This window comes from Streptopelia decaocto (assembly GCF_964273445.1).
Source record: "Streptopelia decaocto genome assembly, chromosome: 5".
Classification (NCBI taxonomy): Eukaryota; Metazoa; Chordata; class Aves; order Columbiformes; family Columbidae; genus Streptopelia; species Streptopelia decaocto.
The window spans coordinates 56,039,896-56,054,968 of record NC_138659.1 but is presented as its reverse complement, the minus strand read 5'-3'; the positions used below and the strand labels follow the sequence as shown (position 1 = coordinate 56,054,968).

General features: G+C 38.0%; 1 protein-coding gene across 4 annotated transcripts in view; it reads left to right on the top strand.

Annotated features, from left to right (window-relative positions):
* BLNK (B cell linker) overlaps positions 1–14,186 on the top strand; it is a 98,069-nt gene extending 83,883 nt beyond the window's left edge. For all 4 annotated transcript variants that reach the window (XM_082054260.1, XM_082054259.1, XM_082054262.1 and 1 more), the window contains 10 exons: positions 1,364–1,391; positions 1,697–1,769; positions 2,386–2,416; positions 3,458–3,500; positions 4,295–4,373; positions 4,825–4,856; positions 7,836–7,915; positions 11,217–11,300; positions 12,308–12,463; positions 13,429–14,186. In XM_082054260.1, coding sequence (XP_081910386.1) covers positions 1,364–1,391; positions 1,697–1,769; positions 2,386–2,416; positions 3,458–3,500; positions 4,295–4,373; positions 4,825–4,856; positions 7,836–7,915; positions 11,217–11,300; positions 12,308–12,463; positions 13,429–13,548 — 726 coding nt within the window. In that variant the 3' untranslated portion in view covers positions 13,549–14,186. The remainder of the gene's footprint in view (positions 1–1,363; positions 1,392–1,696; positions 1,770–2,385; positions 2,417–3,457; positions 3,501–4,294; positions 4,374–4,824; positions 4,857–7,835; positions 7,916–11,216; positions 11,301–12,307; positions 12,464–13,428) is intronic.
* The last annotated feature ends 887 nt before the right edge of the window (positions 14,187–15,073 follow it).

The following is a 15,073-nucleotide window of genomic DNA, read 5'->3' as shown; positions in this document are numbered from 1 at the left end:
TTTCCCTTCCAGCTTATCACAATATTCTTACAATTTAGATATGTATCCTGTAAGATGCTGAACAATTCCCGAGTGTTGCCAAGTCCAGGATTTCTCTTTTATGAAATGGTTTGATTTCTCAGCTTTTCTTACCCATATAAGATTAGAAAGAAAATCCATCTGAAGGGAGAATCTTGGACAGAAATTCCACTCTGTGATCAGCACTAACAAGAATATTCCTGCTTCAGAACATACTCAAGTGCCATTTAGCAGCCAAAACCTCTCCATTAATCCATTCTCAGAGCTCACCTCTAAGATGGATATCACCCTAGCTTTGCAGAGGATCAAGAGAGGCTGTTGTTTTGCTGGGGCCACACACCAAATTAGTTACAGCACCAAGGATGGAGCCTCCCAAACAAACATCCATTTGTAGAATGGGTGTATTCAGCTCCTGGATACTTGCAGTTACCCAGTTTGGCACAAGAGTCAACCTAGGAAAGAATTAGCTGGTGTGGTCCAAATTTGGGGGTCTTTGCTTGTTGCACGAGTGGCCAACCCTTGCAGTTTTGAAGAAAAACGTGGTACTGAGCATGACGTTTGTCCAGGGCTGTGCTGTGCCTTTCCATCCCTGACTATGCACACTGACAATGCAAAACAGTAACTGAAACATTTGTTAACTGCTCCCGTTCAGTCTGTTCTCAACACTAACCATCACTGATCATGTTAACAGAACTGTAACCCTTGTTCCTCTCAAAGTCCTGGGCTGATGGGGAGAAAAAATTCTCCACATCTCACTCCTGGATGATGGATTACACCTCTCCAGACAGAGAATGGGTGCATTTGTAACCAACGTTAGTTAAAAGTCATTAACCTGGTGGATGGAGATGGACAAACTGATAACTGGTGCCTCTTTCAAAGGTACTTATCATATCAAAGTCTGATTCCCTAAAAGACAAGAGGTGGGAGCCAAAAACCAGTATCTCCAAAAGAAGCTGGGAAAGACAATCTACATGGTGTACTCCATTCAGTGGAAAATGTGTTAATATATTCAAATCTGCTACAAATTTTCTGCTTTCCAGCTCAAAAATGAAAGATGAACCAAAAGGTCTTACTGCAAAATTCAGGGACAATTTTTTCAATACCACAAGGAATCTCAAGGTTATTAGAAAGTTCAAAATTAGATGGACGTTTGCTAAAATCTGTCAAATGCTGTAATAATAAAGGCAGATGAAAAGTATCCTGGCTATTATATGCATTTTGTACAAATATTTCTTTAAATATTACTACAGATTACCAAGACCAGATTATTTATTTATGCACTTCCCATTTATTAAGTAATTTTTTAATTGCTTCTCTTAAAATCTAACATATTTTTCCACTACAGGACCATGAAGCAAACAATAATGATGAAAGTAAGTATTCTGTACTGTAAACATGATAATATGAGCAGAATTTGTTGTCAGTATGTCACTGGTGGCCTTAATATAGCATGTAGTGGAGTGTGTCAGTGTAAATTTTATCTGTAACAGTCAGCAATAAGCAAGAAATGGTACTGAACTGTTTTCTAGTATAATCAGAGTGAAAACATGCCAAGGCAAAAATTAAACTGATGGATATTTTTTAGTGTTATTACACTAACACTGAAATGGCAGTGAGGAAAACCCTCTGTTCAGATACAGCTAATATTGCACGCTAAATATGTCATTTGCATCTCTAGATCACAGCTTCAATAACACAAAAGAATCCAGATTTCCCACTGGAGCAGCTCCATCTCCACTACCAAGGGGCCTGTGAGTAAAAAATAATAAAACTACTTGCTTGATAGGGATGGGGTTAATTACTGGGTGTGTTAGGAGCTAGCTCCTATCCTTGCCTGTGGCAATCAGAATTCAGGAGTGATTTTTTTTTTTTTTATTGCTGTTCATGAAAGATATCCTGGCTAGGCAAAAGTAAGCTATTCTTTTTGTTATATCCGGAGGAATACTGCCAGCTTGCCAGTGCCCACCACCCGTCACTGCCTGCCACTGGTGGCAGATGCTGGCTGGCATGCCTGATGCAGGCACATTCTGCAGCAATAGGTGTGCACACCTATAAATGCACTAAGTTGTGTTTTTCATTAAAACTCTTCTGGCACACCCAGGTTGTCATTGTAAGCACTGGACAGTGTGTAGCTTCCTTGCATATCATAAGCATCTTTCCTGAGTAGCCACATTACATACATTACATCTGATACCCTTATTCTATTATGCTTTTTTTCCTAACTGCTACAACTATCCAACAAGGAGATGCACCCCATTTTGGCCAGAAATATCTTGGGAATCAATGAACCCGATGCTTAGTTGCTAAATGAATTCATGTATCTGCTAAGTAACCATAGTCTTTTTTCTTTTTTCCTCCAATCTGCAGAAAGAAAACTTCTAATGCAGTAAATTCACCAGTAAGTTGAGTTGTAATTGCATAATCAAACAATAATTTTACAGGTGATTTTTGAGTTATTGTAAAACTTAATTTTATCATGAATTTGAGCACAACCCAAGTGCATAAAAAGAACAGGAGAAAAAGAGTTATAAAGAAATCTTTGGGTTGTGTTATATGAAATAAGCAGCAGTGAGAAAGCGGAAGTTAAATATTTTTATTAAAGGGATGTTTGGATACAATACTTTAGGATGTAACAATAAACACAGTGCAAGAACTGAATAAAATGAGAAATAAATGGCAACACAGGCCATTCAGAAGCATTCCCTGAAATACACAGGGCTGAATATGGGGCATATGGATTTATTGTAAGAAGCGATAGCTCAAGGAAGATGAGACACTTCACCAGAATTTGTCAGAGGTTTTTCAATAAGTATTTAATCATTAGAAAGATATCTCAAAACCTCTTGTTGAAGAAAGTGAAAGATCTAGTTGAAATTTTCCAATAAATTCCTTTGAAAAATGTTCTGAAACTGACAGTTTATTATCATTGTTTCAAAATGAAAAAAGATTGAAACTGAAAGGTTGGGCAAGTTTTTATTGTGACCTAAACTGACAGTTTAACTTTCAGTAAAAAGAAATGTGTTCAGACAGTTGTGATAATAGCTTGACGAAGATGAAAATATTCAAATATTCAGATTTTCATTTGCAAGTATTTGGTATGGACTTCAGAGACAAATGAACATTTTTGTTAAACTCCCATCAGTAAGTTTATGGTAAAAAAAAAAAAAAGGGGCACACGTCTCTGTATTTTACTGTTGTTCATCTGTTTATACATGCAAACTGGGATTCTGCCCAAATCTACTTTACAAAATCCCAGGCTTCAAGGTCATACAACTAAAGGTTCTTCACAGAATGGCCACATCCCTGTCTCCTAATCCCGAATCTCCTAAATTCTGTCAATTCTAAATGCAAACTAGTTCACAAAAAGTATAAAAATATAAACATTTGCTGTACAAGTCACAGGCCATTTAATATTTGGTTTCCTTTTGTTTTGTTGCAGAAACCATGTTTACCTTCCAGAGAGACCTTAACTGCAAATGAAGGTAAATTATCAACACTACTGTGAAAAAGTTGACATTTATCAGGATTTAATTGTCTTTTTATTAAAAACATGAAACAAACAGCACCACATTAAATTTATTCAAGGTTTTTGAGTGGGGTTTGGTTTTAGCAGTTTTGAACTGGATCTGGCCAGCCTTAATTGCACTGAATATTATTGTTCTCTGAAAGCAGCCACAGTAGAACTATTGAGGTTACTGGCAGAGTAAACTACAACATAATGGACCAGCAATGTGCTATATAGTCCTCAAAGTGGAGAAGGGGGAAGGGAGGCAAAGCGTGAGCGCATCATTCCAAACTCAGCAAGAACCACCTCACACACAGCCAACTCCTGGCAAGAGCCAGTCCCTCGCACGGGCAGAAAACACGTCTGGCCTCTGTGCAAGGCGGCGGCTCCTCCGGGCAAAAGCTCAGCAGGAGCTGCTGCCTCTCAGCCGGGTGAGGTGCAGCCAGCCAGCCAGCCGCAGGCCCCGCTGAGCTCTCGCGAGCAGCCGGCCCGGCGTCCTGCCCCAGTGTCGTCCCCACGTCACACAGCTCGCCTGGCGGGAGGCAAGTCTCCCACTGACCTCCTGCAGGCATTCACAGCACAGCTATTTGCCTAGAAATGTGGTGGTATGCCACTAGTCTAGAAAGAAAGCAGCAGAATGGCAAGCTGCCATATAAGGGAAAAAAAAATAAGAAGAAAAGAAACCCTCCTTCAGCTACTGGGGCTCTCTTATTTGGGATAATATATTTCTGAAGAAATCTTGACTCTATAATTTGTTTTCCCAAACTACAGAAAAACCTACAGCAGCAGAACGACGCCGAGGTTCCAGCCAAGAGCCTCCCCTTCCACCTCTTCCAAGTGGGGCCCAAAAGTAAAATCTCTTTTCATCATCTTTTGAATATTTCAATGCACCAGCTCTTACTGCTTGGTCTGAATGCAGCTGTGGAAAGTTCAAAGGGGAGCACTGTTTTCTCTGTAGCCTTCTGTTGCTTTTTGAAAGTCATGTGTCTTGAAGTCTCACAGTAGTGAAAAATAAAACATGGCAAATGCATCCAAATACTGTAACAACCACCAAAAAGCACAGGAGGATATAATCTCTAATTAGGTGATGGAGATTTAAACCAGATGTTTAAATTCCTAATTGTCAGTACTACTGGGATATGACTTTTTAAATACCTGTATCTGGCCCTTCTTTTTCAGTGGACACATAGGTGAGATAGAACACGTGCTACCACTGAATGCTTCAAATACACAATTTTAATATTTTCAGAAGTGGGTAGATCTTCTCAGATCTTTCTGTAATCTCTTCGTATTTATTTCAGGCCTTTGCTCCAAAAGTCCTCAATTCTGCCAAGTAAGTATAATTCAGATTTTGAATGTAAATGGGACTAATTTATAATTTCAAATTAATCTTTGAGTTAAGATTATTTCAAGATGCTATGCATATTCATTCGTTTGGAATTAACATTTGTCTCTGTAATGCATACAAAGAGGAGGTTAAGTATCCAGGGGCTTAGCTCAGCTAGTAAAGTTAAGGGAGTATGTCAGGGTTATTTTATAAATTGATGGAAATTGGGTGCTTCGTTCCCATTTGTGACTACTGGAAATTTCAACCAAAGGCAGTTTGGGTCAGTTCCACTGCAATAAAAGATTCCATCAATCTTCCTTGCCACAGAAGAATTCTAAATATGACATTTCTAGGCTGTTCCAGGCTTCTGTTTAGAAGCCAGACAGATTATTATTGCATCCAGTAATTTATTCTTTTTCTACAGAGGAAAAAATAGAAGGTATTTTTATAATGGCAAAAACTACAGCTCTTCTGTAATACTTTCAAAGATGTACTTTGTTTCAGTTCACAGCTAAAAACAAATTAGGTAATATGTATATGAACTCTCTTTGCATGAAAGTGTAAATAAGATCTACCATATTTTTTGGTTTCTTGTTAGCAGACACTTGTCTGACTTTCCTACAAGCCCTTTTCTGCATCTGTTTCAGTCTGAACATACCTTTCACACTGTAAATGGATGATGGGAATTCCACATAAAAATCTGCATGTTGTGTAGCTTAAACTTAGTCGTTTCTCTCTATTTCCTGGAAATGTTTGCTTGATATAAGTTACATCTCCTACACTGTGGAAGTATAATAATGGTTCATATTCATGCAATAGACTGATGATCTCAAGTTTGTCTGGTCCAGTCACACAGCTGATATGCTTCAACTTATAGCATAAATTTTCCTTTATGCCTAAAGTTAGCGATTCTCTGAAGTCATCTGGCGCTAGATGATGCTGTGATTAGTCAGCTTTCTTTAACAAACTCTTATTCTGTGCCAGGTCCAGTAACAACTTAATCATAGATAGAACTGGTCCCAATCACTAGTGTCCCTTTCCCACAACCTGCCATCTCTTCCTTGGCACCATACAAGCCTAGTGCTTTCATCTTCTTCATCAAAAGTACTAATTTTCTATATGGCACAGTATCAAATGCTCTACTGAAGTCTAGAATAAGTACAGTACCATATTCCCTCTTTGTAGAACTCTGCTATTTTATGAAAGAGCTATAACATTTTATCTACTTGGGTAAATTTCAGATTTTTCTCTTGCTAGTTGTACCTTTACCTCCAAATCTTAATGTTCTTTCCTACAAATTCTCTCCTAGGGCCTTGTGTTCTGTGCGGGCAGACAAAAAAGGCCTGTAGTTGTTCAGGTCACTTTTTCCACTTTAAGTACAGCAATTATGTTTGCTATTCTTTAATCATATGGTACCATCCTGCCAGTTTTTTTAAATTTCTGGGATAAAGATTATCTAGACCAAACAGTTCAACTATAGGAAGCTGTTTGAGTTTTGCTTCCTATTGGGTTGTGGCAATTTCCACTTCTGTACCAGAATGACTATTGGTTTAGTACTTATCTTTAAAATCAATACAATTCTTACTGCAGACAGCCTCATTTCTCTTTCCTTTTTATACAGCTAAGAAATAGTTTTAATTTCCTTTAGTAAAGTCTAATTTAGCCTGACTTCTGGCAATTCTCACTTTATGCATACAAAGTACTTTCCAGCTGTAGCTTTTGCAGCTGGTCAGTCAAAATTTAACAGAAGAAAAAAAGTTCTTAATATTTAATAGCTGCCTTTGGGTGATTATTCATTCATTGGGAGCTTGAACTACTCCTTCCAATGTCTCCTCTGTACTTGGAATGCAGCTTAGAGACAGTTGCATCTTTACTGCAAAAGAAGTTCTAAACCTACTTCACACAGGTGTCTTTGAGCTCTCTAGTCCAATTGAATTTTTTATTTCTGAGTCATTGTATGACCTCCTCTATAGCATTTTTATCGCTTTCTGAAACCAAGATCTAAATCAGAATTATGTTAGTTAAGATTTGATAAAGCAGTCTGCAAATATGTCCAGGAACACGTGAGTGCTAACAATACTAGTAGTTTTTTTTTTTTTCCCCCAATAAGTAAAAAAAAAAAAAAAAAAAAAAAAATAAAACCTCCCATAATAATAGAATAAGTAATACTCAACTTTCTACAGTCATATTCTCTAGTGTAAATGATACTGATCTGTACCCAGCTCTGATCACAAGTACCTATAGCAGACACTTGTACTATCTTTGACCAAGATTGTTTTACCAGAAAACAATTACTCATACTTATTTCCCGTATTTCTATCATATCATTCCTATGCAACACTAATCAACCATTTCCCTTCTTATTTCTTAAACTCTTCAACATCTGTATTTCAGCCCTCATAGCTATTTTCTACTGTGCTTTGTTATTGCAACTGTAATTAAGCTTCATAATCTTTACTAGTTCTGCTTCTTTATTTAGCTGCCTAGACTTGTGTATGCACTCATACACAAACCTTTCAGTTGGAGTTAATTAGTGAAAAATTATCTCTGAGCTACACTTGTTTTCCTGACTGCCTCACCTATATGACTACTTCTCATACTGGACTGAGTGCTTTTTGCGTTGTGTTTTGGCATTTTCTTTATCTATCGCTACATTGATTCACTTGGATGGTGGTGGGTTTTTTCTTGCATTTCAAGTCTAGCTCTGGCTATTAACCAAGTTGGTAACCAAACTGTTGTTAACCAAACTGTTATAAACCGATTAACCAAACTGTTTCTCTCTTTATAAGCAAGGCTCCTCTTTTGATCAGGCAAGTGTCCCAGGCACTTACATAGGGACCCATCCATCTGCAGTAATCACTTTCCTGAGTGATACCAAAGGTCAAGTGTTTCCAGATCTTCCAAAGTTCTTTTCACAAATCGATTTCTTATAGCATAATAAACATAGTTTGAAAACTTAAATGTATTGTTCTTTCTCTTTTCTAGAACTGCCAGAAGCTGCAAACCGTTCTCTGGGTACCTCCCCCCACAGCAGCCTTTCATCTGTTTCAAATACTGCAGACCAGGTATAACGTGAGCTACATTCGTGTTACAGAAATCTTCTTATCCTTTAAAGTAGTATTTCTGCTTCTATTCCCTTTCTAAATAAAAATCATACTCCTTTGTAGGGGTATTCCATGTCTGCTTTTGCAGTTAAGATTTCCTGCAGCACAAATAATCTGAATTTTGGCTTTCATACAAAGAAAAAGAGCTTAGAACATATAGCAGAAGAGAGCTTTAACAAACTGTAGAAAAATACGTAAAAGGCATTATACCAAATCTTGGCAATCTACCAGTCACTTTAAACAAAAAGCTTCTTAGTTTCAGGTCTTCCTGACTCCTCACTTCATAATACTTTGACATCATTTGAAACAAGGAAATCCGTGGTGATGTACTTAAGGCTATAAAGAGTTTTTAATTGCCTACTTTTTTTTCTAACTTATAGCTGTACATACTGTGTTCTGAAAGAAATGTGCACCAAGCAATGAAGCCATCTGCAGCTATTAGCATTAGCCTGCACTGATGTGATGTGCTAAGAAATGCCAGAAATCTGTAGGAGGAAACAGGGATGCTTTGCTGACTGACCCAACACAGCAGGATGCAGAGGGCAGAATCATTTTAATAAACATTGCCCTATTTATTGTGGTTTGGGGTGTCAACAAAGTTTTAAGAACCAATAAGAGTCACTGCTGCCCAGCTCAGAGGATGCTGTGATGCCTCCCCCGAATCTAAGCAAATGCAAAGTTATTCTCATTTCAGCGCTATTCCCCTTAATCTCATTTTGGATGAAGGGAGACTACAAAATGCAGGAAACTATTCTTATAGCCTAGTAGTCACAAATAAGGTTTTAAAAGTTCTGTTGAGTGCAGAACAAAGGCCCTATTATGCAGAGCAAATAACATTAAATGTTCTAAAGCCTGACGTGACAAAGATAATACAACAGTGAAGATCACAAAGGACTTGAAGTTCTGGAAAAAATGTTAACAGTATGTCATACTGGATATTTATTATAAAAATTGCTTTCAAATAAACAATCCAGCAGACACTAAATAAACAGCTTGTAACAATTACATTTGCAGTTATGGAACAGCCATAGGCAAAACCAGAATTTAATAAAACCACCATTTTCTTTTTTAAAAAATAAAATTAACTGTTAGTGTCATTTTCCCACCAATTATGTACAGTGGTATCACTTGCTGCAGCATCCTGCACAATGCAGGTGCTCACAGGCATGATTCATGCCCATAAAGTTCATTATTTGTTTGGTTCCCATCCAAACTCTGGCCACAGCTCTCTGCTTCCTGACCATAAGGCACCGATAGTGCTAGAATTCTGTAAGTGGCCAAATACTTTGCAGACTTGGCAATTCCTCTCATCCTGTCTTTCTCCAATGAACAGTGTGACTGGAGAAATCCATGGAATAACTTTGGAGGTGAAATTTTATGTTATGGTTTGAGCCAATCTAAAAATCTAGAGCAGTGCCCCCAAAATGGAGGCTCTGCTCTCTCCTCACTGTCATATCCCCTCCCAGCCACAGCCTTGTCTGGTCCTGCTAAGCCAGCTCATTGAACTGACAGAAAACTAATCTGGCAGTCAAATACAAAACAAGTCAAAAACAAAAAGGTAGCATTTTTGTTTCTGCAAGATTACCAAAGTGAATTATCTCACCATGGGATCACATGAGCAACAAAATGAGCACAAAGGAAAAGCCAAGACATTCCCTTTTTGGCACCTATGAGCCAGCTAGACCAGCTCAGCCATAACATGCAATTTCTTTAATCTGTTTTGTACAGAGTTAACAAAGCTTGGGCAAAAATGAATTTTGTCACTAATCTTATTACTATGAAGTTAGAGCAAAACTGTTCAAATGACCAGGAAGGTTAATACCCAGAAGTATTCATTAGGAAATGCTCTCAGCACTATTTCTATAGCCTCTCTCCACTCACTTGAGTTAGCTTTTGCATCAACCTCCTCAGCATGAGCTCACTTTTTATGATTGCTGGTTTTATATCTTGCTAGTTAATCTTCTAGCTATTGAATTCTGATAATTGCATAGGTCTCATGTTGCTTCTAATCCCTCATCTTGTCCTTCCCTTGAGTATCATTTATTTCATACTTCTCTAAAACAGCCCCGTGTTTCCTCTAAACTCCACTCCTGTTCCCAAGTGTACACTCACTCCTGCATCATCTTACTATCCAGTTTTCTACCACTTCTGTTATTCAAATTATCATCTTGTACCACTCACTCCCAACTGCCATCACCTCTTACCATCTTTTTATCTTTGCACTCCGTTGCTATGAGAGCTTTTATCTTCTAAAACATAATCCACCTATTTTTAGGATGCCAATCTTTCTACCTTTTATCTTCAGGTCTATACCTATGTCCCCATCCCCTTTTTCCCATGTTTTCCCCTGGAAGAACAGGTTAAGTTCATTTACTATACAGAACACTGCCAAGCATTTAACAGAATGGAGAGACAAAGGATGATCTTGGTGAAGTGTTCACAGGGGATAAGATACAGAAATGAGGCACCCAAGAGTGGCTTATACTATAAAATATAAGCCACTCTTGTATTCTGTCACAGATGTAATTCTTCACCGTAGTAAACACAGGTTTATGCCTTTTAGATAAGAGCAGTGTTCTAAATGTAAGGATATATTCAGACTCAATCCAACAGAAAACCAGAACAGAATCCACATCTCATGTCTCAGGTGAAAGCACTGAGGGCTGAACTGCTGTATTAGTAAAGACATTGTTTTGTAGGACTCCATCCATTTGTCACAACAACAAAAAGATGCACTTATCCAGCCTCCATGATATCCAGATGGAGGCAATCATGACCATGTTCACAAACAGCATTAATTATATGGGAAACCTAATTCCCAAAGCTTAGATGCCTACCAATCTGGACATATCATTGGCTAGCCCACAGCTGAGCAGCATTTCAATTGTTAAGTCAGTCTATCCCTCAGCATTTCCTGGATACCTTCTTTAAAATCTACCAGAGTAACTTCCTGCTTTAAAAATACCAAACTATAGTCCAGTTGAACCTGACTGTTTTGCTCAGTGTATCTTTCTCTCTTCTGTGATACACTGGCCTGCTATCACACATCTGTTACCACTGTTTTGACACACTAGTTTTTCTCTGTCCTACCTCTAGCCAACAAAAACAGTGAGCTCCTGGCAAAGAATCTTCTAAATTCTGCATTTTCTAAAGTGTTCTGCATTTGAGTCCTTCACAGCTGTCATTATTTAGTAGTAACTCCCCTACCAGCCATATTCTTTATTATTATCATTATTTTACAAGTGAAACTGTATCTCTCTAGGATGCTGGTGTTCATAGTAAAGCATGGTATGCTGCTACCTGTGATAGGAAAACAGCAGAAGATGCATTATACCGATCAAACAAGGTAGGTCACTTTTAAAGAATGTCTATTTCATGAAAAAATTTCAAATAAAAAAAATCAAAAGAGAACTAGAGATATTCTAAGGGCATCCATTGTATTCTAGTCAGAATACTGTGCCATGCAAATAGTGTCAAATATGAAATTATTTTGGTGAAACCGTTTATGGTTTCCATCCCAGGACAACGTTGCATTAGTGTAACTTAAAGACTGGTGCGCTGCAGAAAAAGCTACTGGAGACTAGAGAGCGGAGGAAGATCTGATAGCTCACATGCATCCATTAAAGCACAAGACAAAGCCCCATGACTTTTAAGAGATCTCCACTACTGTCCAATAGCTTGTGTAAAAACAACTACTATTTAGAACGGCTGATGCTGTTATGCATTTTGAAAGAGCAACACTATGCATTTAGGTATTTGGAGAATCTGAGTTCTCTCAGCTATTCAGTGTACAAAAGCTAGTGGTGCAGAAGGGAACAGGAACATCTAGAGTTGCATCCTCAGCACCAGGTACATTTCCACTCTTGCTTAACTGCGCAGAGCAGGACAGGGAGCAGAGCACTTGGTTTATCACCAGTGTAGACAATCTCTAGCTAGTGAGCACTGGGCTGCAATGTCAGTAGCTGTAGGTGCTCATCTTTATCAGAGTGCTTTTTACAGCTCCGGAGAAACAGTGTCTCCACCTCTCACTGCCTTCTTGCCTACCTACTGCTACTGATAGTAACTTCTTTTCCTAATAACCTGTGGACCACAACAGTCTGCTACCACTGTGTCTTTATTTCTTCTTTCTTTCTCTGGTTGAGAGAGAACAGGCAACAGCAAAGGTGACTCTTCAATGACACCCTTGTAAGCTACTGTTAGACAGTAGGAATACGGGCTACTTCCCATCTCCTGCTGTAGAGATTTTCTAATGGGAGAAAAGGGTTTAATGCTAATATAGATGAAAATATTAAGCTACAAATGAAGTCGTTGGGAAAGGTAAACTGAATACACATAATACTTTTCTCTCTTTAGGATGGGTCTTTTCTAATAAGAAAGAGTTCTGGACAGGATTCACAGCAACCATACACACTGGTTGTGTTTTACAACAGAAGAGTATACAATATTCCTATAAGATTTATTGAATCAACAAGACAATATGCACTGGGCAGAGAAAAAAATGGCGAAGAGGTAAGATGATGTGGGAACTCTAATCTTGTAAAATCAGAGAGGAAGAACAATCATGTTGGGGAGGCAGGAAAACAAACCTCTATCAAAAATGAGATTCATAGTACTTTTAATCCTATTTTCAGAAAATATTAATTCCAGCTCTAGAGTGCAAAAATCACTGGTTGACTATCATACCATACAGATAATTACTCTGACAGCAAAACAGAAACTTGAATACCAAATACCAAACTTGAATACCAAATGCCAATAAGAACCGTTTATTAGCACTGTAGAGAGTAGACTTTTCAGGGATGTGAAAATAGGCTTCCCTTAGCAGAGTCATTTGCCTCCCAGGCAACAGTTTTGAGGTTAAATAAATAATAGCCTGGAGCTCATCTGGCCTTCAACAAAGGGCCAAAAATGACCTCAGGAGAAAAAGAGAAAGATGGCCCCAAATATGTATTTGGCCAAAAACCAAAAGGAAAAACAACAGACCTAGCAGATTCTGGATATTAATTTACAGTGACAAACATTAAAATTGCATGACTAAAACTCTTCTTTTTGGCCATCTGTACCATATTACTCCTGGAAATCACCTTCCCTCTGTGGTGGCTGAACCACAGATGATGCAGCTTTTCAACTGCCACAGTCTGCAGCCTGGTATTTATTAATGTAAACTGAAAGCAGTGTCAGTTTAATATGCCATGTAACAACTTCTGTGGTTCAGTTTGTGCAGGTGGCAATCACAAATGGAAAGGAGCATGAGACGAGACAGCTAGTGGCCATAGTATTTTCTGTTGTCCAAATTTAATCTGTTTATGACCAGAATCAACTAAGAGCAGGACCAGTGTTCTTACTAAAAGGCAGAGCATCCCACTTGGTAACAGTCATAGCTCCACTCTTTTGGAGAACCAAAGAGAAAAACGTGTCAATATTAGAGCATTAAAGCAAGCCAGGAATAATTAACCTTTGTTTTCTCTATCTAGCGCTTCAACAGTGTTGCTGAAATAGTAGAGAATCATCAGTGCACCTCCCTGGTTCTAATTGACAGCCAAAACAACACAAAAGACTCGACAAAACTGAAGCACATTGTAAGAGTTTCTTAATCAAACTCACCTGCTAAAATGAAGACTCTTTGTATCATTTCTTTCAACATCCTAAAACATGTGGATCAGGTATGAAAAGAAGAAAATCCAAAATTATGGAAAATACTCTTCAAGGGCACCTACTGAGTAGTAAGAGGTGCAGTTCATAAAGTTCAACCCCAAGTCACTTCTAGAAAAAAAAAGCACCTGTATTTAACACAAGAAGCCAAAACAGATATACTCTCACATGTGATTTCCATCAGTGACAATACGGGTATTCAAAGTCACATGAAGAACAGCTGCGTACCACAGCCTGGTCCTTTGACTGCTATTTAAAGATAGATTTCCTGTAGGACATTTTCACTGTAAAAACAAGAATGCTCACAGTAATCTACTCTTTCAATTTGTTACATTTACCACAGATCACTGCTTTCAGCAATTTCTTTGTAAAGTGCACAGCCCCAGAAGTTAGAGCAACTCAACGTAACCTACTGTGTACAAGCTGAAAACAGGACGGTACTTCATGTGATCAGCTGCAATAAAGCTGTCAATGTTTTAGATTAATGGACATGCATTGTCCTTTTCCTCCGCTTTACTCTGTTTCATTGATATTTTTGTTTGTATTTTCAAATGTGCAAATAAAACTGTTGTAAAGTCAATAGTGTATGGAGGCATTGCTGGATCACATTTCTTAGCATCCCTCTAGCAAGAAAGCATCAATTCACTATCATTGATGTTTTAATGTATATACTTCCACAACTTCTGCTGTAACAAAACCCATCACTTTTTACAGTTTTAGTATATATATTTTGTCTTCAACTTGCCTACTGATGGTGACCCAACCACCTTGCTTCATTGCTAAACCAACTACCCACTCAATTCTTGCGAAATTACCGCTTACACACACAAAAAAAAAACCCACCTTTTTTCAAGCCTGTTCTATCACAGTGGTTTACTTATTCTATCATTGCAAACAAAGTAATTTCCACAAAAGTTAAAGTGCTAAAAAAGTTAAATTTATGAATGTATAAATTGAACCAATTAAAAACTTTCAGGAACAGTTTTTAATTAGTTGTAGAGGTGTTTGATTTCACTGGCCCTCAAAGCTCACCCATTTTAAAGGTATTTCCCAAAACTGACACTGCATACACACCTGCTTTGTTCTTTTTGTTCCAGATTAGGCAGTGATCTCTAGGATCATCTGCAAGGCATTTAAGGAAAGATTGCGCCGTAACTTGTGAAGTCTCAGCAAGTCACTTAGAGCTATGTTGTAGCTGTATTCTGCATCTACTTCCTTGTAGTTTTGATCAATTACTTCTATGGGTAATGCACCCGTCTTTTAGAAAGAACTGCTTAATAATATGACAAAAACATTCAGGACAGCTACTTACCTGGCCATGTCTCAGTTTATTTTCTCTATAACAGGTACTACTTACTTCAGATGTAAAGCAAATGAGACACTGGCAAATAAGAAACAATGTATACAGGCTTTACATAAGCCTGCCTATGACAGACTGTTCACAGTACTACATAAATGCTATGTTTA